Source organism: Lithobates pipiens, unplaced genomic scaffold (genome assembly GCF_037356315.1).
Source record: "Lithobates pipiens isolate NorthernLeopardFrog02 unplaced genomic scaffold, aLitPip1_a1.2 Scaffold_1, whole genome shotgun sequence".
In the NCBI taxonomy this organism is placed as follows: domain Eukaryota; kingdom Metazoa; phylum Chordata; class Amphibia; order Anura; family Ranidae; genus Lithobates; species Lithobates pipiens.
The window spans coordinates 108684854-108712620 of record NW_027507685.1 but is presented as its reverse complement, the minus strand read 5'-3'; the positions used below and the strand labels follow the sequence as shown (position 1 = coordinate 108712620).

The 27767-nt window shown below is 48.0% G+C and overlaps 1 protein-coding gene across 2 annotated transcripts in view; it reads left to right on the top strand.

Moving 5' to 3' along the window:
* The window catches only part of LOC143963675 (protein Wnt-7b-like), a 50345-nt gene extending 24867 nt beyond the window's left edge, over window positions 1-25478 (top strand). For both annotated transcript variants that reach the window (XM_077473489.1, XM_077473417.1), the window contains 3 exons: window positions 7766-7992; window positions 13939-14210; window positions 21866-25478. In XM_077473489.1, the coding sequence (XP_077329615.1) occupies window positions 7766-7992; window positions 13939-14210; window positions 21866-22345 (979 nt within the window). In that variant the 3' untranslated portion in view covers window positions 22346-25478. The remainder of the gene's footprint in view (window positions 1-7765; window positions 7993-13938; window positions 14211-21865) is intronic.
* The last annotated feature ends 2289 nt before the right edge of the window (window positions 25479-27767 follow it).

The following is a 27767-nucleotide window of genomic DNA, read 5'->3' as shown; positions in this document are numbered from 1 at the left end:
TGACTGCCCCTGTCCGAGACAATCACCTTGGGTATCCCATGTAAGCGAAAGATCTCCCGAGCAAAAATGGAAGCCAGTTCCTTAGAAGTAGGCAACTTCTTAAGTGGAACACAATGACACATCTTTGAGAACCGGTCAACCACCATTAGGATAACAGTGTTGCCTTGGGAGTTGGGCAACTTCACAATGAAATCCATAGACAGGTGAGTCCAGGGACTCTCTCCATTGGGTATGGGTTGCAGGAGGCCCACTGGAAGGTGTCGTGGAGTCTTACTCTGAGCACACACCGAACAGGCAGCTACAAAGGCAGTAATATCAGCCCGTAGACTAGGCTACCAGAAGTGTTGGGAAATGGCCCAAATGAGTTGATTCTTCCCAGGATGGCCAGCTGCTCTGGGAGAATGGTAAGTCTGGAGCACAGCAGTACGGAGACTCTCTGGGACAAAGCAGCGGTCACAAGGTTTATCAGGAGTAGCATGGACCTGAGCAGCAAGAATTTTTTCACCCAAAGGACAAGTAAGACTGGTGCGAACCGTAGCCAAGATACGATCAGGAGGAATCATAGGAACCGGAACAGACTCCGACTTGGAAGTGGAGGAAAACTGTCGTGACAAGGCATCAGCCCTTACATTCAAGCTCAATTAAAGCTCAACAAGAAAAGAGCCCATCGCGCCCTTCTGGGGGAGAGTCGCTTAGCCTCAGACAGAATGTAAGATTCTTATGGTCAGTAAGAATAAGAACAGGCACAGTGGTACCTTCAAGGAGATGTCTCCATTCTTTCAGGGCTAAAATGATCGCCAACAGCTCTCTGTCACCAATCTCATAATTGCACTCAGCAGGTGACAATTTCTTGGAAAAGTAGCCACACGGATGCATAGCGCTCTCAGAGTTAGGACATTGAGACAGAAGGGCGCCAACTCCAGTCTCAGAAGCATCAACTTCTAGGATAAAAGGCAACGTAGGATCAGGATGTGCCAACACAGGAGCAGAAACAAAGGCAGCCTTGAGAGTCTCAAAGGCCTTAATGGACTCCGGAGACCGACGCTGTGGGTTACCGTCCTTTCTGGTCATATCAGTCAGGGGCTTGACCAGAGACGAGAAGTTACTAATAAACTTCCGATAGTAGTTGGCAAAGCCCAGGAAACGCTGCAGAGGACGTAAACCCACGGGTCGAGGCCAACGTAGGACTGCCGAAAGTTTCTCTGGGTCCATCGAAAAACCAGCAGTGGAAATGACATAGCCCAGGAATGTAACCTGTTCACGATGGAACTCGCACTTCTCCAGTTTACAATAGAGATTGTTCTCTCTTAGTTTCTGAAGCACACGACAGACATCTGTGTGGTGGCCTTCCAGAGACTTGGAAAATATGAGGATATCATTGAGATAAACCACCACACACAACTGCAACAAATCTCGGAGGACATTGTTAATAAATTCCTGGAAAATTGCCGGGGCGTTACAAAGGCCAACAGGCATTACCAGGTATTCACAATGGCCTGTTCTGGTATTAAACGCAGTTTTCCACTCGTCGCCCTCCTTAATGCACATGAGATTGTATGCCCCTCTCAAGCCAAGCTTCGTGAAAACCGTTGCTCCCTTGGGGCGGTCAAATAACTCTGTAATCAATGGAATCGGGTAGGCATTCTTAATCGAGACACGATTGAGACCCCTATAATCTATACAAGGTCTCAGTTCACCGCTCTTCTTTTTCACAAAGAAGAAACCCGCACCAGCAGGAAACGAGGATTTGCGGATGAAACCTCGAGAAACTCCTCCATGGCCTTATACTCCAAGACCGACAAAGGGTAAACCCGGCCACGAGGAGGTATGGCACCAGGTTGAAGGTCAATTGCGCAATCATAAGACTGGTGTGGAGGCAAACTACCGGCTTGACCTTTATCAAAGACATTGCTAAAATCGCGGTACTCCTCCGGCAGGGAGGGGAGTGAAGAGGTGCACAGGACCTTGGATACCTTCAGGAAGCATGTCTCGCTGCATTGTGATGACCAGGAGAGAATCTCAGCATGGAGCCAATCAAAGGAGGGGTTGTGCCTCTGTAACCAAGGATAGCCAATAACCAGCAGAAACCTGGGTGAGGAAATAACTTGGAATTGGATTATCTCATGGTGAAGAGCCCCTACCACCATGGACAATGGAACCGCCTCATGAGTCACATAGGCAGGCTGTAAAGGTCTCCCATCAAGAGCCTCCATGGCAAGTGGAGTGCCACACAGCTGCAGCGGAATCGAGTGCTGCGAAACAAATGCAGCATCAATGAACAGGCCTGCAGCCTCAGAGTCAATTAGAGCCTGCATCTCGATGGACGACTCAGCCCAAGAAAGGGTGACCAAAACCAGGGGCTTATCCTTCTGGATAACTGGGGACGAAACAAAGCCACCTAAGGTCTGTCCATGACAGGACCTCAAGGTTCAGGCGTTCCCTGGACGGGTAGGACAAGACTTCAAAAAGTGACTTGCCTGGCCACAATAAAGGCATAATCTCTCCCTTCTCCTAAAGGCTCTCTCATCTGCAGAGAGACGCATGAAGCCCAGGTGCATGGGTTCATCTTCACTGACCAACTCGGTACCAGGAGGCAAACGAGATCAAGCTCTCCAGCTGAGTGGGTATATCTTGTGCTGCTATCTCATCCTTGATGGAATGCGGGAACGTCAAATACCCCTTTAAAGGAGGCCACAAACTGAGGGTAACTCAAGACAACAGGTTTTTGCGTCTCCCATAGAGGGTTAGCCCAGGCCAAGGCTCTCTCAGAAAGCAAAGATATCACGAAACCTACTTTGCTTCTGTCCATGGGAAACGCCTGGGGCAGCATCTCAAAGTATATCTCAACCTGATTGAGAAACCCTCTGCATTGAACTGGATCGCCCCCCAAATCGCTGGGGAAGCGGAGCGGAACCAGACAAACCTCTTATAGAGGTAATGCTCGAGGCGGGTGCCTGCACAGAGACTGGCGCAGCAGCAGGGACAGCCTGCGACTCAGGTTGTACCGGAGCAGCCACCGTGGGGGATTCCAGGTGAGCCGTGTGATTCAGGAGCGTTTGTAACGCCATGGCAAACTGATCCATGCGGTGAGCTTGCTCATCCAATCTGGAAAAAATATTACCAACAAGTGGATTGACTGTATCTTCTGAATTCACGGCCTTCGTCTACTGTCAGAAACCATGAATCAGAGTGAGACAGAAGTACAATTAAATCACACTTGTTTATTAATAAAAATAAAAAGGTAAATAGAAAAACCGTAGTCAAGTATAGCCAGAGTCCAGTAACCAGATCGGGTAGTCAGCCAGGCCTGAAGTCAGGGATCCAAGTAGAGCAACCGCAAGCAGGATAAGGAGCCAGAAGGGATGTCAGCAAGCCAGTCTTTAAACAAACCACAGGAGATGGTTTCTAGTGATGTGATCAAGGCGAAGGCAGAGGTGAAGTGAGCTGGAAGGCTTTAAGTAGGCAGGTCAGATGAGCATCATCAGGAACAGCTGGTAACTGTGGAGAGAGAAGAGAGCTGGCAATTAGCGGACAGCTGAGTAGTCAGCCTAGAGAAGGAAGGGCTAAGCCAGCCTTGACACATAAGTATCACAGGCTCCTCCCATGTACATAAGTATCACAGGCTCCTCCCATGTATACAATTATCACAGGCTCCTCCCATGTACACAAGTATCGCAGGCTCCTCCCATGTACAGAAGTATCACAGACTCCTCCCATGTACGTATCGCAAGCTCCTTCCATGTACATAAGTATCGCAGACTCCTCCCATGTACATAAGTATCGCAGACTCCTCCCATGTACATAAGTATCACAGGCTCCTCCCATGTACATAAGTATCACAGGCTCCTCCCATGTACATAAGTATCACAGACTCCTCCCATGTATATAAGTATCACAGGCTCCTCCCATGTACACAAGTATCACAGACTCCTCCCATGTACATAAGTATAACAGGCTCCTCCCATGTACATAAGTATCACAGGCTCCTCCCATGTACATAAGTATCACAGACTCCTCCCATGTATATAAATATCACAGACTCCTCCCATGTACATAAGTATCACAGGCTCCTCCCATGTACACAAGTATCACAGGCTCCTCCCATGTACACAAGTATCACAGACTCCTCCCATGTACATAAGTATCACAGGCTCCTCCCATGTAGGGTTGTCACTCGTCCGGGATTCACCCGGACAGTATGGGTTTTGACTCCTGTGTCCGGGAATCAGTCTGCCTGAGCCCCGGACACAGTGCTGAGATGTCTCTTATTCTCTGTATTGGTGTTCCACGTGCAGGTGTCTCCCTCCCTGCCTGCACTGCCTGGCGCTCTGGCCGAGTCTTTGGCGCTGTCTAACTTAGGTTGTGACACATTGCAGGGCGGCTGTGAGGGGGGAGAGACGTGCCAGTGCCTACTCCATGCAGACACACAGCTTCAGCTCTTCCCTTCTGCAAGCCGACCATGTGACCTGTCCAGAAAGCGAGAGGAACAGAGAGCCTGCCGAGCGAGCTAAGTGGACACAGACAGACCGCTGGGTGAGTGCAGAGCTGAGGGTCTATACTCTCCTGCAGTTCACAGTCCACAAGCTCTCCAATGTGGGACTCGGCATGCTGGTCTTTCCAGGGACATGGCTGCTGATTGAAGATTGCAGTCTAGTTCTCCCTGCAGTACCATCCTGACATAATTACTTAATTGTGCATTACTGTGCAGTGCTTTTTTTGGTAATTAAAAGTCCACTGCCCCACTGACACCATCCACTGTCACCGCACTCTGCCCCACTGACACCGTCCACTGACAGCACACTCTGCCCCACTGACACCGCACTCTGCCCCACTGACACCGCACTCTGCCCCACTGACACCGCACTCTGCCCCACTGACACTGCACTCTGCCCCACTGACACTGCACTCTGCCCACCGACATCGCTCTCTGCCCCACTGACACCGCTCTCTGCCCCACTGACACCGCTCTCTGCCCCACTGACACCGCTCTCTGCCCCACTGACACCATCCACTTTTAAGGTAAGCTAGATTCATATTTCAAGTGTGACATTTATTTTATTAATCTAATCATATTTTATGGCCACACAAATGCTTTTGTTTTATTTAACCATACCCCTTTAAGTCCACCCCCCAGTCCATTAACACAATTTGGCCACAGCCACTGTTCACTGGAGCGTGCTATGCGCGCCTCTTACTACTCTTCTAGGGCATTCAAAGGTGTCCCAAGTCTCCTATAATCCTATAGCGTGTACTGCAAAACAAACTGCCGTGCGCCACTAAAGTGTTCAGGTTTGGCTTGACGAAAAGGTGGCAACCCTACTCCCATGTACACAAGTATCACAGGCTCCTCCCATGTACATAAGTATCACAGGCTCCTCCCATGTACATAAGTATCACAGGCTCCTCCCATGTACATAAGTATCACATCCTTTGCTCAATACTTTGGTGAAGCTCCTTTGGCACTAATTACAGCCTCAGGTCTTGTTGAGTATGATGCTACAAGCTTGGCACTCCTATTTTAGATCAGTTTCTCCCATTGTTCTTTGCAGGACCTCTCAAGCTCCATCAGGTTGGATGGGGAGCGGTGGTGCACAGCCATTCTCAGATCTCTCCAGAGATGTTCAATTGGGTTCAAGTCTGGGCTCTTGCTGGGCCAATCAAGGACATTCACAGAGTTGCCCAGTAGCCACTCCTTTGTTATCTTGGCTGTGTGTTTAGGGTCGTTGTCCTGTTGGAAGATGAACCTTCGCCCCAGAGCGCTCTGGAGCAGGTTTTCATCAAGGATGTCTCTGTACATTGCTGCATTAATCTTTCCCATTCTGATTAGTCTCCCAGTTCTTGCCACTGTAATAATGCCCACTGCATGATTCTGCCACCACCATGTTTCACTGTAGGGATGGTATTGACCAGGTGATGAGCAGTGCCTGGTTTCTTCCAGACATGACGCTTGCCATTCAGGCCAAAGAGTTCAATCTTTGTTTCATCAGACCAGAGAATTTTGTTTCTGATGGTCTGAGAGTCCTTCAGGTGCCTTTTGGTAAACTCCAGGTGGGCTGCCATGTGACTTTTACTGAGGAGTGGCTTCCGTCTGTCCACTCTACCATACAGGCCTGATTGGTGGAGTGCTGCAGAGATGGTTGTTCTTCTGGAAGGTTCTCCTCTCTCCACAGAGAAACATATAATCTTTGTCAGAGTGACCATCGGGCTCTTGGTCACCTCCCTGACTAAGCTCCTTCTCCCCCGATCGCTCAGTTTGGCCGGGCGGCCCATTCTAGGAAGAGTCCTGGTGATTCCAAACTTCTTCCACTTACAGATGACGGAGGCCACTGTGCTCAATGGGACCTTCAATGCTATGGATTGGCTTGGTTTGTGCTCTGACCTGCAATGTTACCTGTGGGACCTTATATAGACAGTTGTGTGCCTTTTCAAATCATGTCCAATCACCTGAATTTACCACAGGTGGGCTCCAATCATGTTGTAGAAACATTTCAAGGATGATCAGTGGAAACGGGATGGACCTGAGCTCAATTCTGAGTGTCATGGCAAAGGCTGTGATACTTATGTATATGGGAGGAGCCATGGATACGTATGTATGTGGGAGGAGCCTGTGATACTTATGTACATGGGAGAAGCCTGCGATACGTATGTACATGGGAGGAGCCTGCGATACGTATGTACATGGGAGGAGCCTGTGATAGTTATGTACATGGGAGAAGCCTGCGATACGTATGTACATGGGAGGAGCCTGCGATACGTATGTACATGGGAGGAGCCTGCGATACATATGTACATGGGAGGAGCCTGCGATACATATGTACATGGGAGGAGCCTGCGATACGTATGTACATGGGGAGGAGCCTGTGATACTTATGTACATGGGAGGAGCCTGTGATACTTATGTACATGGGAGGAGCCTGTGATACTTATGTACATGGGATTTTTTTCCTTTTTTATTTTTCATACAAATGCAAAGATTTCAAACAAACTTCTCTCACGTTGTCATTATGGGGGATTGTTTGTAGAATTTTGAGGAAAATAATGAATTTAATCCATTTTGGAATACGGCTGTAACAAAACAAAATGTGGAAAAAGTTAAGCGCTGTGAATACTTTCCGGATGCTCTGTACTGCAAGGGAAGATAAAGTTTCTGGCTAATAAGAGCATTGTGGGGTTTTTCACGTTATTGGAGACTGCGGGGGGTACAGTTTTCCATCATATTAAGGAAGGCATAATCATTATACAGCACTACAAAGCTAACCACAGGGGCTAACAGAGACCACATAATCTCTGATCCCCTCTATGACCTTGGAGGACCACAGCAACGTTATGACATCACTTCCGGTTTCGATTTTTTATTTTTTTTTCCTTTTAAAGCAAAAGACCAATTTTATTTATTTTTTTAATCTTTTGCTTTTAAAGGTAGAAGAGAGATTTTGAGTCTTATAGACCCCAAATCTCTCCATAAAGAGAACCTGTCATCCCTTATTTCTGTTGAGGTTCAAAGTAATTTTCCAGCAAAAAACATACATACTTTAAACTTGTAAACAATAAAGTCAGAGAAAAGGCGGGGTCAGTGGGTAGAGATACATTGTATAGAATTTCATTGTAATTTGCGTTGCAATGACCATAAAGTATTTATTCTTTATCTATATATTGCAGTCTGCACTGCTTCCACCAATCACCGGTAGGATTGGGAGAGGTGGTCGGAGGCGGTCCTGGCAGTTATTAATGATTCCTCATCTTTTTTTCTCCATCTTTCCTCCAGTGGGGTATCGTCTGTGCTGGCTCTCGGCGCTAGTATCATCTGCCGGAAAATGCCAGGCTTATCACCGAGACAGAGAAGCATCTGCGAGGCCCGTCCAGATGCCATGATTGCCATCGGTACCGGCGCTCGCCTGGGCACTGAGGAATGCCGCTACCAGTTCCAGTACAGCCGGTGGAACTGCACCTCTATGGGGGAACCGAGCCTCTTTGGACCAGAGCTAAAAGTGGGTAGGTGTGGAGTGCCTGGTAGGTGTAGGGTCCCCGGTAGGTGTGGGGTGCCCGGAAGGTGTGGGTCCTCGGTAGGTGTGGGGTCCCCGGTAGGCGTGGAGTGCCTGGTAGGTGTGGGTCCCCCCGGTAGGTGTGGTGTGCTCTGTAGGTGTGGGGTCCCCGGTAGGTGTGGGGTGCCTGATAGGTGTGGGGTCCCCAGTAGGTGTGGGGTGGCTGGAAGGTGTGGGGACCCGGTAGGTGTGGGGTCCCCGGTAGGTGTGGGATCCCTTGTAGGTGTGGGGTGCCCAGTAGGTGTGGCGTCCCCTGGAGGTGTGGTGTGGCCAGAAGGTGTGGGGTCCCCGATAGGTGTGGGGTGCCCAGAAGGTGTGGGGTCCCCGGTAGGTGTGGGGTGCCTGGTAGGTGTGGGGTCCCTGGTAGGTGTGGGGTGGTCAGAAGGTGTGGGGTCCTCAGAATGTCAGATCCATGTATGATGGGGTACTCTCAATAACAGACAGGAAATTCCTCTAGGTGGGAGGAGACCACTGGTATTGGCTGTCATATTATCCCTCCCACCCAGGGGGCTCCAAACTGTTTAGAAATATTTACAGGCTGAAAAAAAAAATCTGTTTTAAAAATGAATGACTCCCATTTACATCAGAGTCCCCATCAGAACCCCCCTTACATCAGAATCCTTAGCACTGCCCCCCCCCCCCCAAATAAGAGTCCTATCAGGGCATCCCTTATATTAGGGTCCACATCAGAATACCCACCAGAGTCCCCCCTTACTGCAAAGTTCCCATCAGAACCCCCCTTACATCAGAATCCTTTTAAGTGCCCCCCCTTAAATTAGACTTCCTATCAGGGCATCCCTTACATTAGGGTCCACATCAGAATCCCCACCAGAGTCCCCCCTTACTTAAGGGTCCCCATCACAGTTCCCCCCTTTACGTCAGAGTCCCCCTTACACCAGAGTACTCCTTACATCAAAATCCCCATCAAGGCCCCCTTACATCAGAGTCCCCCTAATATCAAAGTCCCACCTGACATCAGATTCCTCCTGCACATCACAAGCTTCATCAGGGGCCCCCTTACATCAGAGTCCCCCTAATAACACAGTCTTGCTTACGCAGGAGTCCCCATCAGAATCCCCCCTGTACATCAGAATCTCCATCAGAGCCCCCCTTACATCAGAATCACCATCAGAGCCCTCCTTACATCAGAATCTCCATCAGAGCCCCCCTTACATTAGCATCTCCATTATAGCCCCCCTTACATCAGAATCTCCATAAAAGCCACCCTGTACATCAGAATCTCCATCAGAGCCCCCCTTACATCAGAATCTCCATCAGAGCCCCCCTTACATCAGAATCTCCATCAGAGCCCCCCTTACATTAGAATCTCCACCAGAGCCCCCCTTACATCAGAATCTCCACCAGAGCCCCCCTTACATCAGAATCTCCACCAGAGCCCCCCTTACTTTAGAATCACCATCAGAGCCCCCCTGTACATCAAAATTTCCATCAGAGCCCTCTTACATCAGAATCTCCCATCAGAGCCCCCCTGTACACCAGAATCACCATCAGAGCCCCACTTACATCAGAATCTCCACCAGAGTCCCCCCTTTACACCATATACTCCATCAGAGCCCCCCTTACATCAGAATCTCCATCAGAGCCCCCCTTACATCAGAATCTCCATCAGAGCCCCTCTTACATCAGAATCTCCCATCAGAGTCCCCCTGTACATCAGAATCACCATCAGAGCCCCACTTACATCAGAATCTCCATCAGAGTCCCCCCTTTATACCATATACTCCATCAGAGCCCCCCTTACATCAGAATCTCCATCAGAGCCCCCTTACATCAGAATCTCCCATCAGAGTCCCCCTGTACATCAGAATCACTATCAGAGCCCCCCTTACATCAGAATCTCCATCAGGGCCCCCCTTACATCGGAATCTCCATCAGAGCCCCCCTTACATCAAAATCTCCATCAGAGCCCCCCTTACATCGGAATCCTTACTTAAGAATCCCCATCAGAAATGATGACAATGCAGCATATATCCATATCCAGCCTCTGCTGCCCTGAACCCTCAATCGAGGCGCACGTGGAGGACATGCCGCCGACCCTCGCTACCATACAGATAAAAATATATAAAAAAGCTGGTGTTGCGCTCCTGGGGTGTTCTTGTGGTCCTTTCCGAGTATATTGGCGCCGGGCTATAAGAATTCTTGCAGTCCTTGCACAGCAGATCTGGGGGGGGGGGGGAGAAGCCAATCATTTGTGCTGTAGTGCAAGGAACACACTGATAGGAGGTGAGAGCAGAGTGACAGAGAGATGAACTCATCAGTCTGCTGCAGAGGGGGGTGGGGGGGGCTTGTCCATATAAGGAGCCAGGTGATGACTCCACCCATTGTATACTGAAAAGATCACTTTTGGGAGGAGTGCCCCTTTAACGCCATCCAGCGATGACACAACCTGTCATTGGGGTTTCTACAAAAGTCTGCAGAGACCCATCATCCACCTAAAGCACTTCACCCGCCACTTCCCCTAATCCTCCGCAGCTTACCATCATTGAAATCATCGGATTACCCGACTTATATATATAATAACCAGCAGTGTACACAGCGCTGTCATAACTCACCCCTCCAATATAAATACTTCACCGTCTGCGGGGGAAAACTTCTACATAACAGAAGACATTCCCCCGGAATCTGCTCCCAGTCTGAGCTCCCAGTATGACCATTGTGAAACGTTCGCCCGGATTCCATCGTCTCCGGATAGTAAATCTGCCCCGTGTGTGTTTCTACTAAGCCTGGGGGGGGGGCTTATTATACAGATGTTATCTATTATACCGCAATCCAGTATTGTTATAGGCGAGCGTTCTATTTATATCATGTGTGCATTATTTATTCATACAATTTTAAAAATGATATAGTTTCTTAACCCCCTCAATACCGGCCACTCTCAACCCCTTCCTGCCCAGGCACCAGTTTTCAGCTTTCAGCGCTCTCATACTTTGAATGACAATTGGATGTACACAAAGGACATTTTTATTTTTATTTTTTCCACACAAATTCCGCTTTCTTTTGGTGGTATTTAACCAGCACTGGGGGGTTTTATTTTTTGATAAATAAACGGCACTGGTGGGCAGCACTGATAGGCACTGGTAGGTGGCACTGATGATGAGGCACTGATGGGCACTAGTAGGTGGCAGTAATGAGCACTGATAGACATTGGTAGGTGGCAATGATATGCAGCACATATAGGTGGCACTGATGATGAGGCACTGATGGGTGGCACTGGTGGGCACTAATAGGTGGCACTGATAGGCAGCACAGATAGGTGGCACTGGTGGGCACTAATAGGTGGTACTGATGAGCACTGATAGGCACTGGTAGGTGGCACTGATAGGCAGCAGAGATAGGTGGCACTGATGAACACTGATAGGCACTGATTGGCAGCACTGGTAGGTGGCACTGGATAGCAGTACTAATGGGCACTGGTAGGTGGCACTGGTGGGCACTGATAGGTGGCACTGGATAGCAGTACTGATGGGCACTGATAGGTGGCACTGGATAGCAGTACTGCTGGGCACTGATAGGTGGCACTGGATAGCAGTACTGCTGGGCACTGGATAGCAGTACTGATGGGTAGTAATGGTAGGTGGCACTGGATAGCAGTACTGATGGGCACTGATGGGTAGTACTGGTAGGTGGCACTGGATAGCAGTACTGATGGCCACTGATGGGTAGCCCTGGTAGGTGGCACTAGATAGCAGTACTGATGGGCACTGGTAAGTGACACTGGTGGCCACTGATGGGTGGCACTGGATAGCAGTACTGATGGACACTGATAGGTAGCACTGGTAGGTGGTACTGGTTAGCAGTACTGACGGGCACTGGTAGGTGGCACTGGATAGCCGTACTGATTGGCACTGATAGGTAGCACTGGTAGGTGGCCCTGTATAGAAGTACTGATGGGCACTGATAGGTAGCACTGGTAGGTGGCACTGTATAGCAGTACTGATGGGCACTGGTGTGACCGATGCCCCGTTTACACAAGCTTGTAATCGGCTTATTTTTTTCTCTTCATGTTGTCAACGTGAGGGAAAAAAATGCAGATTACTGGCTTCTGTTTACATCATGTGACCAGCTATCATTGGCTGACAGCTGATCACATGGTAAAGGGCAGGGATTGGCGTTTTTTCCCCCTCACGCTCACTTTTAGGTAGACTGACCCTTTCGATAAGTCAAATATACACACATTTTTATATATATATATATATATATATATATATATATATATATATATATATATATATATATATATATATATATATATATATATACACACATACACACACACACACACACACACACACACACATACACACATATATATATATATATACATACACACACATAATGTTTATTTATATAGATGAATATCATGTGCATTATTTACTAAAATTCTAATATATATATATTTGACTTATCGAAAGGGTCGGTCCACCAAAAAATTAGAGCAAAGAATTTAACAGCTCCTTAGCTACAATCACAATGACATACACTATACGCCAGCAGTGGAGGGTGGGCTATATACACACACTCCCAACTTCTTTAACAGCTGAGAATGTGTGTAAATATAACAAACCGAACGTCAGCTGGAAAGTGATTGGGTGGCTGTACAGGTGCTGGATGGCTTCCATGCAACTCCAGTGCATTTTCTACGCCCCTCCCCCGCCATGCTTCACAGGTTCTGCTCTCCCACCTGTGGACCCAGTGAACCCCCACGGCGGGTTCTGCTAAGTAGAGGGGTAGGGAGACTAGCGAATGCCAATTCATTGATCTCCCCTTCTCTATCTAGTAAGAGGGTACAGCCTACCTATGAACACCCACCGCTCCTGACTGACATCCAGCCATCAAGGCGGGGCGCAACGCATCAGGTTGGAGGCGTGGTTTGCAGAGGAGTGACGGCTGAAGCTGTTTCCTACTCTTATCTCACATGGGCTAGCCAGGAGAGTGGCGTCTCTTTCAATTACAGCCATCAGGACATGTTGATATTTGCATAACTCCTCCCACTGCATGCATCAGGGCTCTTGAGAGGATTACTGAGACTGGGGGGGGGGGGGGGGGCTGTGATGATTTCAGGACGCCATGTACAGCCCCCTGCTGGTCCCTCCCACCAGCCATGATCTGCCTGCATTGCAAAGAGATGCACAGAAACTCATCCATGGGCGGCCTATCCATTAAGGGAGCACAGGCGCCGCCTCCCTTTTCCAACACCGGCACCACCCCCCTATTTACCGCGTCATTTTTTCTTTGTTTTGTTTTTTAAGCCAGAGGCTCTAACACGCATCAAAATAGGGTGGGCTCTGGCCGCAGAGCACTGCGCTCGGGAGCCCACGCAAGGTGTGTTAGAATAGCAAATGAATATTTCCTATTCTAACACTAAATTGCCTCTCCACCAATCAGGAAGCGCGGGTGTGACACGTGTTTCCTGATTGGCCCTGAAAGGAGAAGCGTTCTGATTGTCGTCCCCCCCCCCCCCCCCAGGAGGAGGGAGGAGATGGAAGCCACCGAGCAGGGGGAAGGAGATGCCTGCTGGTGATGATGCCCCTGCCGGGGGAAGCCACCCGTGGTTGAGGTAGAAGAGTAGTGGGGGTGGCCCCTAAAAGTCACACATCTAGGTGTCATGGGGTGGTGACCTCAGCCTGGACTCCCAACTAGGCCACGCCCCAACACGTTTCACTCCACCCCCCCGGAGCGTAGTCATGATAGCCAGTGCATTTGGCTGCACTGTTTGCCGCCCCACCACCCCAAAAAAATGCCCACCAGCCGCTACTGGACCCGGCCATGACATCACCGGGACTAAAGAAAGGACTGCCATGAAAATGGAAAGCTTTTATTTAAAGAGGGTGGATTGGGAGGAACCGTTTTTCATTTTTTTTTCTTCACTGACCAGGCAGCCGAGAAACCGCCTTTTATTACGCCATCTTGTCAGCTGGCATCGCCCACACCATCACCAACGCCTGCAGCCACGGCAACCTGACCAACTGCGGCTGCGACCGGGAGAAGCACGGCCACCACGACCCCGAGAAGGGGTGGCGATGGGGCGGATGCTCCGCCGATGTCAAGCACGGCATACGCCTGTCCCGCGAGTTCCTGGATGCCCGGGAGGTCAAGCGCAACGCCCGCACCTTGATGAACCTCCACAACAACCTGGTGGGGAGAAAGGTAGAGTCGCCCATCACTTTCCTTACAAGTTATTTCAGCTTAACCCGCTCGCTGACCGTATACCGTATAAATACAGCAGCAGGGTGGCCCTTCCAGGTCTGGGGCGCACACACACACACATGCGCTACCGGTGCTCCCACTGTGATTGGACACAGTAAACAAGGCAGTTTGCTGTTCTGTAAGTAGGGAAGGTAGTAATCCTGTTTTCCTGCAAAGCAGAGACAACACGGATCTCTGCCTTCCCATAGTATAAGCAGCCCCCCCCCCACAGTAACCAATCACAATTTAGGAACATATTTAACCCTTTAATCACCCCTGCCATTGTCTGTTTATAAACAATGATCAGATGGGAGATAGAGAGATACAAAGTAACATTGTTTATAAACATTGATCAGACGGGAGATGGAGAGATACAAAGTAACATTGTTTATAAACATTGTTCAGACGGGAGATAGATACAAAGTAACATTGTTTATAAACATTGTTCAGATGGGAGATAGAGATATACAAAGTAACATTGTTTATAAACATTGATCAGACAGGAGATAAAGAGATATACAAAGGAACATTGTTTATAAACACATATCAGACGGGAGATAAAGAGATACAAAGTAACATTGTTTACAAACATTGATCAGACGGGAGATAAAGAGATACAAAGTAACCTTGGGTTTATAAACATTGATCAGATGGGAGATAGAGAGATACAAAGTAACATTGTTTATAAACATCGATCAGACGGGAGATAGAGAGATACATTCAGTTGGAAATATGAAGCATCATTGGTGCTCCTTTGTGATTGTCGTTTTGGATGACTACTATGGTGACCATTGCTGGTTTCCCCGGATTCCAGTGAGCTTCCCTGACTACTCGCCTGCAGATTATCCTTTGTACTAGTGTCCAGCAATCCACCAATTTTTCGGTCTGAAGATTTTTATTGCTGTCTGTCCCATCTATCCCTGTCTTGGTGACAATGTTGTCACTAAAGCAGGAAGTGAGGGGAAGTCTCCCCAGTGCTGCGCAAACTGCTGGCACAATATAAATCCTGAATAATAATAATAACGACATGGTCACAAAACAGTAAAAAAAGATTCCCTCTTTGCACTACGTTTGTAAGGAATGTGCTCCTGTCTTATTTCTTGGGGGCCGGATCTCACAAAGCTTTACCAGTAAATAATTTTAGAAACAGCCGACTGCCGGGAGCAATTCGATCCGATGCAGCCCTGCAGCAAAAAGTGTTCCTTCCTTTAAGAGTAAAATCTGCTTTTTGGGTCAAACAGTTAAATTTTCTTCCTGCAAAAAAAAGTACCAGTTACTTACCGGTAACTGTCTTTCTGGGAAATCTTCCAGGACGGCACACCTGAGAGATGAGAGGCTCCTCCCTACAGGAAACACAATCAATCGACAGCTGTTTTAAGTCCCCACCCTTCCCCTTGATCCTCAGTTTGTAGAGAAGTAACTCCTGAACCAGGTTCACAAGGGAAATCATTCCTCATAGGTACTCACCTTCTAGTGTTCTAGAATTTTCCCTCCTCCAACGGGCGGGAAGTAGGCCTGCCGTCCTGGAAGATTTCCCAGAAAGACAGTTACCGGTAAGTAACTGGTACTTTTCTCAAGTCATCTTCCAGGACGGCACACCTGAGAGGATAAACAAGTACCTCAGGCCTACCTTAGGGTGGGGCCACTGCAAAACCCTCTTGGCGAACCTTGGCTCTGCAGTGAGCTTTACCTCCATTCCATACGCTCATATGCTTGATGAAGGCATGTTAGCTGGATCATGCGGCTGATCTGCAGGTCTGCTCCACAGATGTTCCTGCCTTTTCCGCTTCAGATGCAGTATCTAGGTGAAATGGGCTCTTAAAAATGGAATCAGAAAACATGTTAAACTTGTAGGTTAGCAATGTTGCCTATCTCACACATCTAACAACCATGGCCTATTATGCCTGTGGGTGCTACTTAGAACCACTAAAAAGATAAATAAGAGACCTGTGTAAGACAAGGACACTACATTAATCAATAAGAGGGCCTGTCTTAACACTATCCTGTTGAGGGAAATAAAACTGCTTCCTTTTTATCTTTATGTCAGCAAAAGACTAAAGGGAAGCCTACTTAAGGGAAATAGATTAACAGAAGCTTGAACCCTGGGTTTAAGGCACGCCCAATCTATGTCCTTACTTACGCCTGAGAGCCTTCTTCAGGAGTTAAAGTCCCTAGCAGGAGTAGACTACCCATATTGCTATGTCTAGTTTTGCTAAAAGGGCAAAATGAAGGCCATGCACCGAGCCGAAACCTATTCGATCGGGTATACATCTTTATACTTCATCCTTAGGCCCTAATACTCCTCTGAACAGAACTCTCCAAGTTCTTACTAAACAGGGCGATTCATTATCCCCTTCCTCCAGTGTCCCATAACCCTACAGGGCTTCAACCCTAGGAAATGGTTCTGGCATCCCTGAATGCAAGTGGTCAAGGTTTTCTGACATGTGGCAGCTGCAGCCCGAACTCCTGGCCCCTCCATGGAAAAGAAGGCTGAAATACAAAAAGGTGATACATGCATTATTAATATCACAAATAAAATGATCATAGATTGTGGGCACGGCACAATAGATTTAGACAGAAAGGACACAAGCATAGACAACAATGTTGTGTGCCTGAGTGTGACTAGCTAAACCAATATATCAAATATGGGAAGAGACCCAAATCTGAACCTCAACGTAGACAAACAGTCCTCATAGTCTGGTTTTCTGATGTGCTGCCAAGACGTAAAAACATTAAGACTCAAGCAAACCCTAAATGCTGCGTATTTCTTTAGTGCAGCTAGCTAGGTCATAACTGATATATAAATACGGAAAGGACAGGAACCCCCTTTACTGTTGTGCTTTACCTATGTACAGCAAAACAAGGCTATAAAGACAGAAAGACCCAAACTTCTATGTTGTGTATTTCTGACAAACCACCACAGTTATAAGATTAATATGAACACCAACTCCCGTGTTGTGCATTTTTGCTATGCCACAGGGAAAAATATGGAACACAAGACAATCCTTTCTGTCATGCACTTCTGTAGTGTAGTTCAGATAGAACCAACACTGAGAAAGGACACAAGCAACCTGCAGCATTGTGTTTTTCTGAAACAGAAAGCACCAACAAGCTTCAATCTTGAGTATTTCTGCTGTGCAACAACATAAAAGCAGACACTGAGGAAAAAGACAGACAGCCTTTACAGCTGCAATCTTTCTGGTCTGCTGCAAAATAAAACAATAACGCCATGATGAGTATTCCTGCTGTGTAGCAAAACCTCAATCAGAAGGGACAGATAAGTTTAGGGTTCCCACACCCGTGCGACCCAACCTGCGACTTGGGACTGCAAGACGCATGAGAAGTCATATACTATGGCTTCCAATGGGTACCATTTGTGTCTGTGCGACACCAGCAGTCCCTGATTCCTGGATCCACAGACCTCAAGATTACACAGGTCGCAGGGAAAAAAAAAAACAAATAGCAATTTTCAGGTCGAATAAGTAAGGGGTCCCCAATGCTGTGACTCCCTGGAGGATTGCAGCCAACAAACCCCTGCTGTGTATCCCTAAGATGCAGAAAGGTAGATCCATGAGAAACACTGCTTAGCCTGATATACAAACGATAAGGCAGTAAATATAGGACATACAGGACACAAACATTCAATCTTTGTGTATGTCTGATGTGTAGTAATATACCAATACTGAGCAGAGAGGCCACCATCCTCAATGTGTCTCTCAGCTGAGCAGCAAAAACAAAATCAGAAAAAGACAAGCAATCTTCACTGCTGTGTCCTTTCTGATAGGCAGCCAATAAGGCAGTATATGCAAGACATAAAAGGACAGACAACCTTCAATCTTGTATATGTCTGATGTGCAACAATATAACAATTCTGAATAGAGATAGCACATCCATATTGAAGCGATTTGGCCTTGCGACTCAACATGTCAAATCGCATGGCTAAAATCAGCACAACACCACTTTGTGGTGCTACATGGATTACCAAAGGCAGTATATGTACTACACCTGGCAGGGGTTCAATTTGTATTTCTACTAAGTAGCCCAACAAATTCGAACCATCAATTTTCACTGCTGCCTTTCTGATAAGGCAGTAATACAGGACACAAAACCTCACAGACCTTAATGCTGTATAAATCTGATGTGCAACAATAAAACACTATGAATAGAGATAGCACATCCATATTGAAATGATTTGTCATGCGACTCAACATGTCAAATCGCATGTTTAAACTCGGCAGCCATTGCTGTTAATAGCACTGTCTGAATCAGCACAGCGCCACGCAAATCAGGACCATCAGACTTCACTGCTGCCTTTCTGATAAGTAACCAACAAGGCAGTAAAACAGGACACAAAGCCCCACAGACAGACCTCAATCTTGTGTATGTCTGATGTGCAGAAATATAACCATTATGAGCAGAGATGTCACCAGACACAATGATGTGCATTTCTGCTGTGCAACACAAAACCAGAAAGTACAGACCACCTTCACTGTTGTATTCTTCTGATCTGTAGCCAAACAAAGCAGTACCTTTAGTATATAAAGGACAGCAAACAAGCTTCAGTGCAGTGCATTTCTGATGTACAGCAATATAGTCCTTATTAAGCAGAGATGTCACAAATCTCAATGTGTATTTCTGCTGTGCCACAAAAACATCCCAGCAAGCACAAACCTTCACTACTGAGGTCTACTGGTGTGCAGCCAATGAGGAGTCATGGTCTATCCCTTTATGAAATAACCAACAGGCAATTTATTTCATAGGCATAGCCTGGGCTGTAGATACTAAACCTTCACCACCAGAGAAGGAACAGATCCTAAAATGGTTGGACACCCTACTATTAGTAGTAGTTGTTGTCCTACCTTACCTCCATAGACTGAGCAAACGCTAGCCAGCACATATCCAGGTGGTGCTGATTAGCAACTAAAGTCTCAATGAGCTCAGCCCTAGAGACCAATTTAAGACCTCTCTAGAAGAGGTGGTTACCAGTTTAGCCTGGGAGGTAAATAGCTATTTGCAGGCTTCAAACAAGCAATTATGTAGCTCTTGCATAGGTTTGCACAGAAAATCCTCAATTAAAAGGATGTAGGGAGCGATCTATGGTGAATCGCCTTTAGATCTGCCACTAAGTGGATTGTAGCCCAAACCAATAAAAAAAGTTTCTTCTTACCTCCTACACTATAATATAAACACAGTGTAAAGGTGGAGTGGGAGGTTGGAGCTTATGAAAGTTAACTATAGCAGGCAACCCCCAAAAGGAGGATCTGTGACAAGGGAACCCCTACTGTGCCACACAGTAGCTTGGTCTCTGCCCATCCTTGAATGTTAGGTCAGCTTTTAAACATTGTGAAGCAACTTCAGATTCCTAGCAGCTGGGCTAATAGGGCCGGTAACCTAGTGCACCTGCTGACCAGGGGAGCTTCTGAATCCACCAACCACTGCCCAATTAATAACCTGTTCAGTGGTATACCTGGCCTGTAAGTAACTTTGTATCTACCAGGTCCCCTCTGTACGCTATATTCATCCCTACTAAATGTACCACAACTGGGCATGTAGGGAGAGGCTGGCAACCTACTGCTGCGATAACCACAGTGTCTCTGCTGTAAGAGGGAGCTGTGGCTGGTGGTTTTAGCAGTGGCGTCTGCGCTATTTGTATCCCGACCCCAAGTTCTGCACTGCACCAGTCAGTATATACACGGGGAAGGGGGAGCAATGGCCTACCTACCTCTTTCTCATCTGAGGTGGTTTAGGCACACTCGTTCCTCTGCACCACCTGTCCACCATACAGCTTCTCTGATGTAAGAGGGGCTGCAGCTGGTGTTTTTAGCAGAAGCTTAAGGGCTATTTGAATCCAGACCCCAGGTGAGATCTCAAATGCCCAGGAACCCTCTGGCTGGAATTGGGGATTTTGCAGCTAATTTCCCACGGCAAAAGGAAAGTAAAGTACTCACCGTTGTCGTCTTCCTCTTTTTGCCACAGCCAGCGGGCTTGCTTTTCCATCCTTATGGTCCACACGCAAGGAGGATAGCCGCCAAAGTGCTCCCCCCCCCAACTGCTGTCCCCATAGGGAGGTGCTAGGTTAGGCTGTGTCCTGCACTGTACCAGTCAGTCAGTCTATATACATGGGGGGGGGCAATGCCTTCCATTCCTCATTCCCATCTTCATATCTGAGGTGGTTAAGGCAGACATACACCGTAGTAAACTGGTGCCTCCTCGCTCTAGAGAAAGGAGGATGTGGGCGCCTGCTCCTACTGACTCTCAGCCTTCCCTCCTGGGTAAGAACGCCGCTGCCATTTTCCCGAAGTTTGAAAATGACGCGGGTGCTTGTTGCCACGCCCTCTCCGGCAGCCCACGCGAGCTACCGGGGACCCAGGAGTCGGGGACAAGATCCCCCTGGAAAGAACCGATGGCCAGCACCCCCGTCTGAACAGCCACCTGTACAGGTAAGGAGGGGGAGACAGGATAATGGCCCCTGAAGTTCTGGGTACACCACTGTACCCAGGGTCCTTCAGCTCTCAGGGGGGCTCTTCCAATTTCTGCTGCCCGCCCTGAGGAAAAGATAGGGGAACCCCCCAGGAAGGACAAGAATATCCTACCAGACCCAGAGGCTTCCCAGGCTTGTGGTCCGGCTCCCAGGGGGAGACCACCAGCCCCAGGCTTTGGGTCATTTGGAAAAAAACAAACAGTTTCGCTGTGTAGGGAGAAACACAATCAAAAACTGAGGATCAAGGGGAAGGGTGGGGACTTAAAACAGCTGTCGATTGATTGTGTTTCCTGTAGGGAGGAGCCTCTCATCTCTCAGGTGTGCCGTCCTGGAAGATGACTTGAGAAAAATGTTTTAATGTCAAACGCCAATATCAGATTTCACACATACACTATATTGTCAAGGCCAGTCAAGTTCCTCCACCCCAAACTCGCTCACCTATGTCTTTATGGACCTTGCTTTGTGCACTGGTGAGCAGTCATGTTGGAACAGGAAGGAGCCGTCCCCAAACTGTTCCTACAAAGTTGGGAGCATGAAATTGTCCAAAATGTCTTGGTATGCTGACACCTTAAGAGTTCACTGGAACTAAGGGGCCAAGACCAGCCCCTGAAAAATAAACCCCCACCATAATCCCACCTTCCCCCACACACCATATTCCCCCCTCCACCAAATGGTTTGGACCAGTGCAGAAAACAAGGTCCATAAAGACATGGATGAGCGAGTTTGTGGTGGAGGAACTTGACTGACCTGCACAGAGTCCTGACCTCAACCCAATAGAAAACCTTTGGGATGAATTAGAGCAGAGACTGCGAGCCAGGCCTTCTCCTCCAACATCAGTGCCTGACCTCACAAATGCTCTTCTGGAAGAATAGTCAGACATTCCCATAGACACACCCCTTGTGGACGGCCTTCCCAGAAGAGTTGAAGCTGTTATAACTGAAAAGGGTGGGCCAACTCAATATTGAACCCCACGGACTAAGACTGGGAGGCCATTAAAGTTCATGTGTGTGTGAAGGCAGGTGTCCCAATACTTTTGGTAATATAGTGTAGTTCTGCCTTATTGTAGAAGAAGGAGGAGGAAGAACTGTTATAATTTGATGCCAACGTTGTTTCTCATGACATCTCCTCCTTCTAGATCTTAGAGAAGAGCGTCCGCCTGGAGTGCAAGTGTCACGGAGTTTCGGGTTCCTGCACGGTGAAGACTTGTTGGGTCACCCTGCCTCATTTCAGAGAGGTTGGCTACATGCTGAAGGAGCGGTACAAGGAGGCGGTGATGGTGGAAGCCGTCAGGGGGAGGCGCCAGCAGCTGCCCACCTTCCTGAAGCTGAAGAATCCTCAGAGCTACAACAAGCCGGCCGAGACTGACCTGGTCTACGTGGACAGCTCCCCCAACTTCTGTGAGAGGGACAATGCGACGGGGAGCATGGGCACCTACGGGCGCCTGTGTAACCGCACGTCCACGTTGTCCGACAGCTGTGAACTCCTGTGCTGCGGTCGCGGATATAAAACCTTCCAGTACACCCACACGTGGCAGTGCCACTGCAAGTTCCACTGGTGTTGCCACGTGACGTGCAGCACGTGCAGCGAAAGGACGCAAGCCTATACGTGCAATTAAAATATTAGGATGTTGGTGTTGGGTGGGATTGGAAGACGATTGTGGTATTTGCCGATTGTGGTGGAGAAGCTGAGCGGCTTTTCTATGCTGCTGTTTCTTGACAGTATACACGACGTATGATTCCTTCCCTCAGGGGATCCGCCACTTCTGCCTACCCCCGGGCCGGAACTGATGACATCACTATGATCACAGCCTCAGCAACGTCTCCGCACAGTGCCGGCACAAGGTCATCAGCAACATCTCCGCACAGTGCCGGGACAAGGTCATCAGCAACATCTCCGCACAGTTACGGGACAAGGTCATCAGCAACATCTCCGCACAGTGCCGGGACCGGGACAAGGTCATCAGCAACATCTCCGCACAGTGCCGGGACAAGGTCATCAGCAACATCTCCGCACAGTGCCGGGACAAGGTCATCAGCAACATCTCCGCACAGTGCCGGGACAAGGTCATCAGCAACATCTCCGCACAGTGCCGGGACCGGGACAAGGTCATCAGCAACATCTCCGTACAGTGTAGGGACAAGGTCATCTAGCTTCAAGGGCAAAGATGCCAAATGGTAGCGGCGCCACCACCCCCCCTCCAAAACGGAAAAGCATTATGTGTCGGCAAAAATTCCTTCCCTCCCCCCTAAAAAATGTGAACACTAATCATACTTTATGCTCTTCTGAGCATAAATCCTCTCCCCCCTCCAAAACCCCACTCCCAGCACAAATCCTCTACGCCTCAAATTTCCCCTCCAAGCATAAATGCCCCCCCCCCCAAATACCCCACTCCCAACACAAATCCTTCCCCCCATCCTCCCTCCCAGCACAAATCCCCTACCCCACAAAAATTTCCCCTTGGAGCACAACTGCACCCCCCTCAAAATCCCCCACTCCCAGCACAAATCCCCCCTCCTAGCACAAATCGTCTACCCCTCAAATTTCCCCTCTAAGCATAAATGCCCCCCCCTTCCAAATACCCCACTCTCAGCAAAAATACCCCCCAAAGCCTCCCTCCTAACCCAAATCCTCTACCCCTTAAATTTCCCCTCTGAGCATAAATGCTCCCTCCCTCAAAATCCCCCACTTCCAGCAAAAAAAAAACCTCCTAGCACAAATCCTCTACCCCTCAAATTTCCCTTCTAAGCATAAATGCCCCCCTTCCAAATAGGAGGCATAAATGCCCCACTCCTAGCACAAATCCCTCCCAAATCCTCCGTAAATCCCCTCTCCCAGCACAAATCCTCTACCCCTTAAATTTCCCCTCTAAGATTAAATGGGCCCCCTTTCCAAATACCCCACTCACAGCACAAATCCTCCGTAAATCTCTCCTCCTAGCACAAATCCTCTACCCCTCAAATTTCCCCTCTGAGCATAAATGTTCCCCCCTCAAAATTCCCCACTCCCAGCACAAATCCCCCCCCCAAATCGTCCTTCCTAGCACAAATCCGCTACCCCTCAAATTTCCCCTTTGAGCATAAAGTATCACCCCCCTCTTTGAGCACAAATCCCCCCAAATCCCTTCTCCCAGCACAAATCCTCTACCTCTTAAATTTCCCCTCTTACAGTACCGGGACAGGGTCATTTAGCGCCAAGAGCAAAGATGCCAAATGGCGCCCCCTCCCCTTCTCAAAATATATGAGCATTATGTGTCGGCAAAAATCCCCCCCCCTAATCTTCACACTTCAAGCTCCTCTGAACATAAATGCTTTCCCCCCTTCCAAATACCCCACTCCCAGCACACACCCTCCCCATCCTCCCTCCTAGCTCAAATCACCTACCCCTTAATTTCCTCCTCTTAGCATAAATGTCCCCCCCCCCCTCAGAATCCCCCACTCCCAGCACAAATCCTCTACCCATCAAATTTCCCCCTCTAAGATTAAATGCACTCCCCCTTTCCAAATACCCCACTCACAGCACAAATCCCCCCTCCTAGCACAAATCATCTACCCCTAAAATTTCCCTCTAAGCATACATGCCCCCCCTTCAAAATACCCCATCCCAGCACAAATCCCCCCTCCCCCAAATCCTCCCTCCTAGCACAAATCCTCTACCCCTCAAGTTTCCCCTCTGAGCATACATTTTCACCCCCCCCCCCCCCCCCAATCCCTTTTTCCAGCACAAATTCTCTATCCCTCAAATTTCCCCTCTGAGAATAAATACTCTCACCCCCTTTCAAAGCCCTGAATCCCAGCACAACCCCCCCCCCCCCCATCCCTTCTCTATAGCACTAATCCCCCACCGCCCAAATTTCCCCTCCTAGTACACAACTCCTCCCATCCAACCACCCACCTAGAACACCCCCCCCCCCAAATCATCCCTTCTAGCACAACCCCCCTGCGCCCAGGTCAGGCGGACCTCTTGCCCACCCCTTTTCCCGGCCCTGTGTCCTTATATTCCCATTGGCCCATCACTATGATGGGATGTTTCATTGGCCAATAGGCATGCCTTAGAGGTAGAAGAACACCGGCGGTAGAGGGCTGCCAACCAGTAACAGTGGCCCTTCTCATGTCAGCAAAGGAGAAGAAGGTTGTATTCACTCCACATGGTATGGTGGTCGTGTCGTCCAATCCGGACATTTGTGGCCATGCCTGAATACCTGTAGACACATCCGTTCCGTCATTGTTGTTTATGGGCTAGTAGCAAGATACGTAGGTGTGTCGTATTCAAGTTGATTATTTGGCCCCCTCTTTCTTCCAGCATTGGCCCTCAGCTGCGATACGAGTGGCCACCGGGGGTGGGGGGGGGGGGGGCAACCATCACTGTGCTTTCTCTGATCAAACTACAACTCCACTAACCAATGACATCCCCCAAGTAGCTCGTATGTACTGACCTGCCTTCTTTTACTAAGCCCCGCCCATGAGGAACATCTCTGGGCTTTGTCTGCCTGCGCTCTTACATAAACTACAACTATTGACGGTTTTAAGAGTTCTTTTACATTACACTGGAAAATGTTACTGATCTGATTCTCCAAGCATATAGTATGTCTATTTATATGTATGTATGTATTATAAAAAATAAATGTATTTTTATGTTTAACTCTCCAAAGGGTGAAATAAGCTGCCAGTGAGATCTGAATCTTGGATTGCAGTGTTGGTTAAGATTTGTATTTAATTCTCGGTGAATGTGAATACAGGATGGAAATCAAATATGACTTACTTTATTTATGGGGGGGGGGGGGCAGTATTTTAGTGAAGAATAATAAAAAGTAACTGTGTCAAATTTTACTTACGAGAAATACGTCTGTACACTGAAACGTTTCCCTTCTTATCTCTGCAGTTTGCGTATAGGAACACAACGGGGAGCAGACGTGAGCGCATGGGGTGTGCCTGGGCACATCCTGAGGGCCCCCATGTTCCCCCCGCCTTCCCCTGCAGAGCTGCCTGCTTCTGGCTGCTGCGGGGGATGTTTCAGAATGTAGTGTAGAGGAAGGGGCGGGTAAATATGTAATTTACTGGTCCCTTCCTTTACTACAGTGAGGGAACAAAAAGTATTTGATCGGCTGCTGATTTTGTATGTTTGCCCGCTGACAAAGACATGATCAGTCTATAGTTTTAATGGTCGGTTTATTTTATTTTTTTATTATTTTATTAACATTGAGAGACAGAATAACAACAGAATACCCAGAAAAATGCATTTCAAAAAAGTTATAAATTGATTTGCGTGAAATAAGTATTTAATCCCCTATCAATCAGCAAGATTTCTACCTCCCTGGTGTCTTCTATACAGGTAACGAGCTGAGATTAGGAGCACTCTCTTAAAGGGAGTGCTCCTAATCTCAGCTTGTTCCCTGTATAAAGGACACCTGTCCACAGAAGCAATCAGTCAGATTCCAGTCTCTCCACCATGGCCAAGACCAAAGAGCTCCCAAAGGATGTCGGGGACAAGATTGTAGACCTGCACAAGGCTGGAATGGGCTACAGGACCATCGCCAAGCAGCTTGGTGAGAGGGAGACAACAGTTGGTGGGATTATTCCCAAATGGAAGAAACACAAAATAACGGTCAATCTCCCTTGGTCTGGGGTCTCCATGGAAGATCTCACATAGTGGAGTTTCAATGATAATGAGAACGGTGAGGAATCAGCCCAGAACTACACGGGAGGATCTTGTCAATGATCTCAGCTGGGACCATAGTCACCAAGAAAACAATCGGTAACACACTACACCGCGAAGGACTGAAATCCTGCAAGGTCCCCCTGCTCAGGAAAGACCATGTACAGGCCCATCTGAAGTTTGCTAATAGAAATATCTGAATGATTCAGAGGAGAACTGGGTGAAAGTGTTGCGGTCAGAGGAGACCCAAATCAAGCTCTTTGGCATCAACTCAATTTGCCATGTTTGGAGAAGGAGGAATGCCGCCTATGACCTCCAAGAACACCATCCCCCACCGTCATACATGGAGGTGGAAACATTATGCTTTCTGTTTTTTTTCTGCTAAGGGGACAGGACAACTTCACCTCATCAAAGGGATGATGGACGGGGCCATGTACCGTCAAATCTTGGGTGAGAACCTCCTTCCCTCAGCCAGAGCATTGAAAATGGGTGTTGGATGGGTATTCCAGCATGACAATGACCCAAAACACACGGCCAAGGAAACAAAGTAGTGGCTCAAGAAGAAGCACATTCAGTTCCTGGAGTGGCCAGTCTCCAGACCTTAATCCCATAGAAAATATGTGGAGGGAGCTGAAGGTTCAAGTTACCAAACGTAAGCCTGGAAACCTAAATGACTTGGAGAGGATTTGCAAAGAGGACAAAATCCCTCCTGAGATGTGTGCAAACCTGGTGGAGCCAACTACAAGAAACGTCTGACCTCTGCAATTGCCAACAAGGGTTTCTCCACCAAGTACTAAGTCATGTTTTGCGAAGGGGTTCAAATACTTATTTCACGCATTAAAATGCAAGTAAATTTATAACTTTTTTGAAATGCGTTTTCCTGGATATTTTTGTTGTTATTCTGTCTCTCACTGTTATAATAAACCGACCATTAAAATGATAGACTGATCATTTCATTGTCAGTGGGGCGAAAGTACAAAATAAGCAGGGGATCAAACACTTTTTTCCCTCACTGTAAATGAACAGTGAGTGATCGGTACTGATCACTCACTGTGTTCATTCGTAGTTGAAGCGTATTAAATTTTGTTTACTATGCTCTAGCTTGTGAATGAACAGGAAGCCACTCAGCACAGAGCACTTCCCATTCATTCACTGTCCAGTGCAACTGAGGCTGCAGAGAAAGGAACCGAGTCCTATTCTCCGTTTAGACCCCTGATATTTCACCGAAGCCCCCAACAGGGCTCCTAAAAATTGTAACAAAAAATATATATAATTGTAAAAAACATAAACAAACAAAAAAAAAAAAAACACGTGTGTGTTTGAGCTTTAGGATGCACAACCTAATGCAATTGGCTGCGCACACCTATGGTTGGGAGAAAACGGCC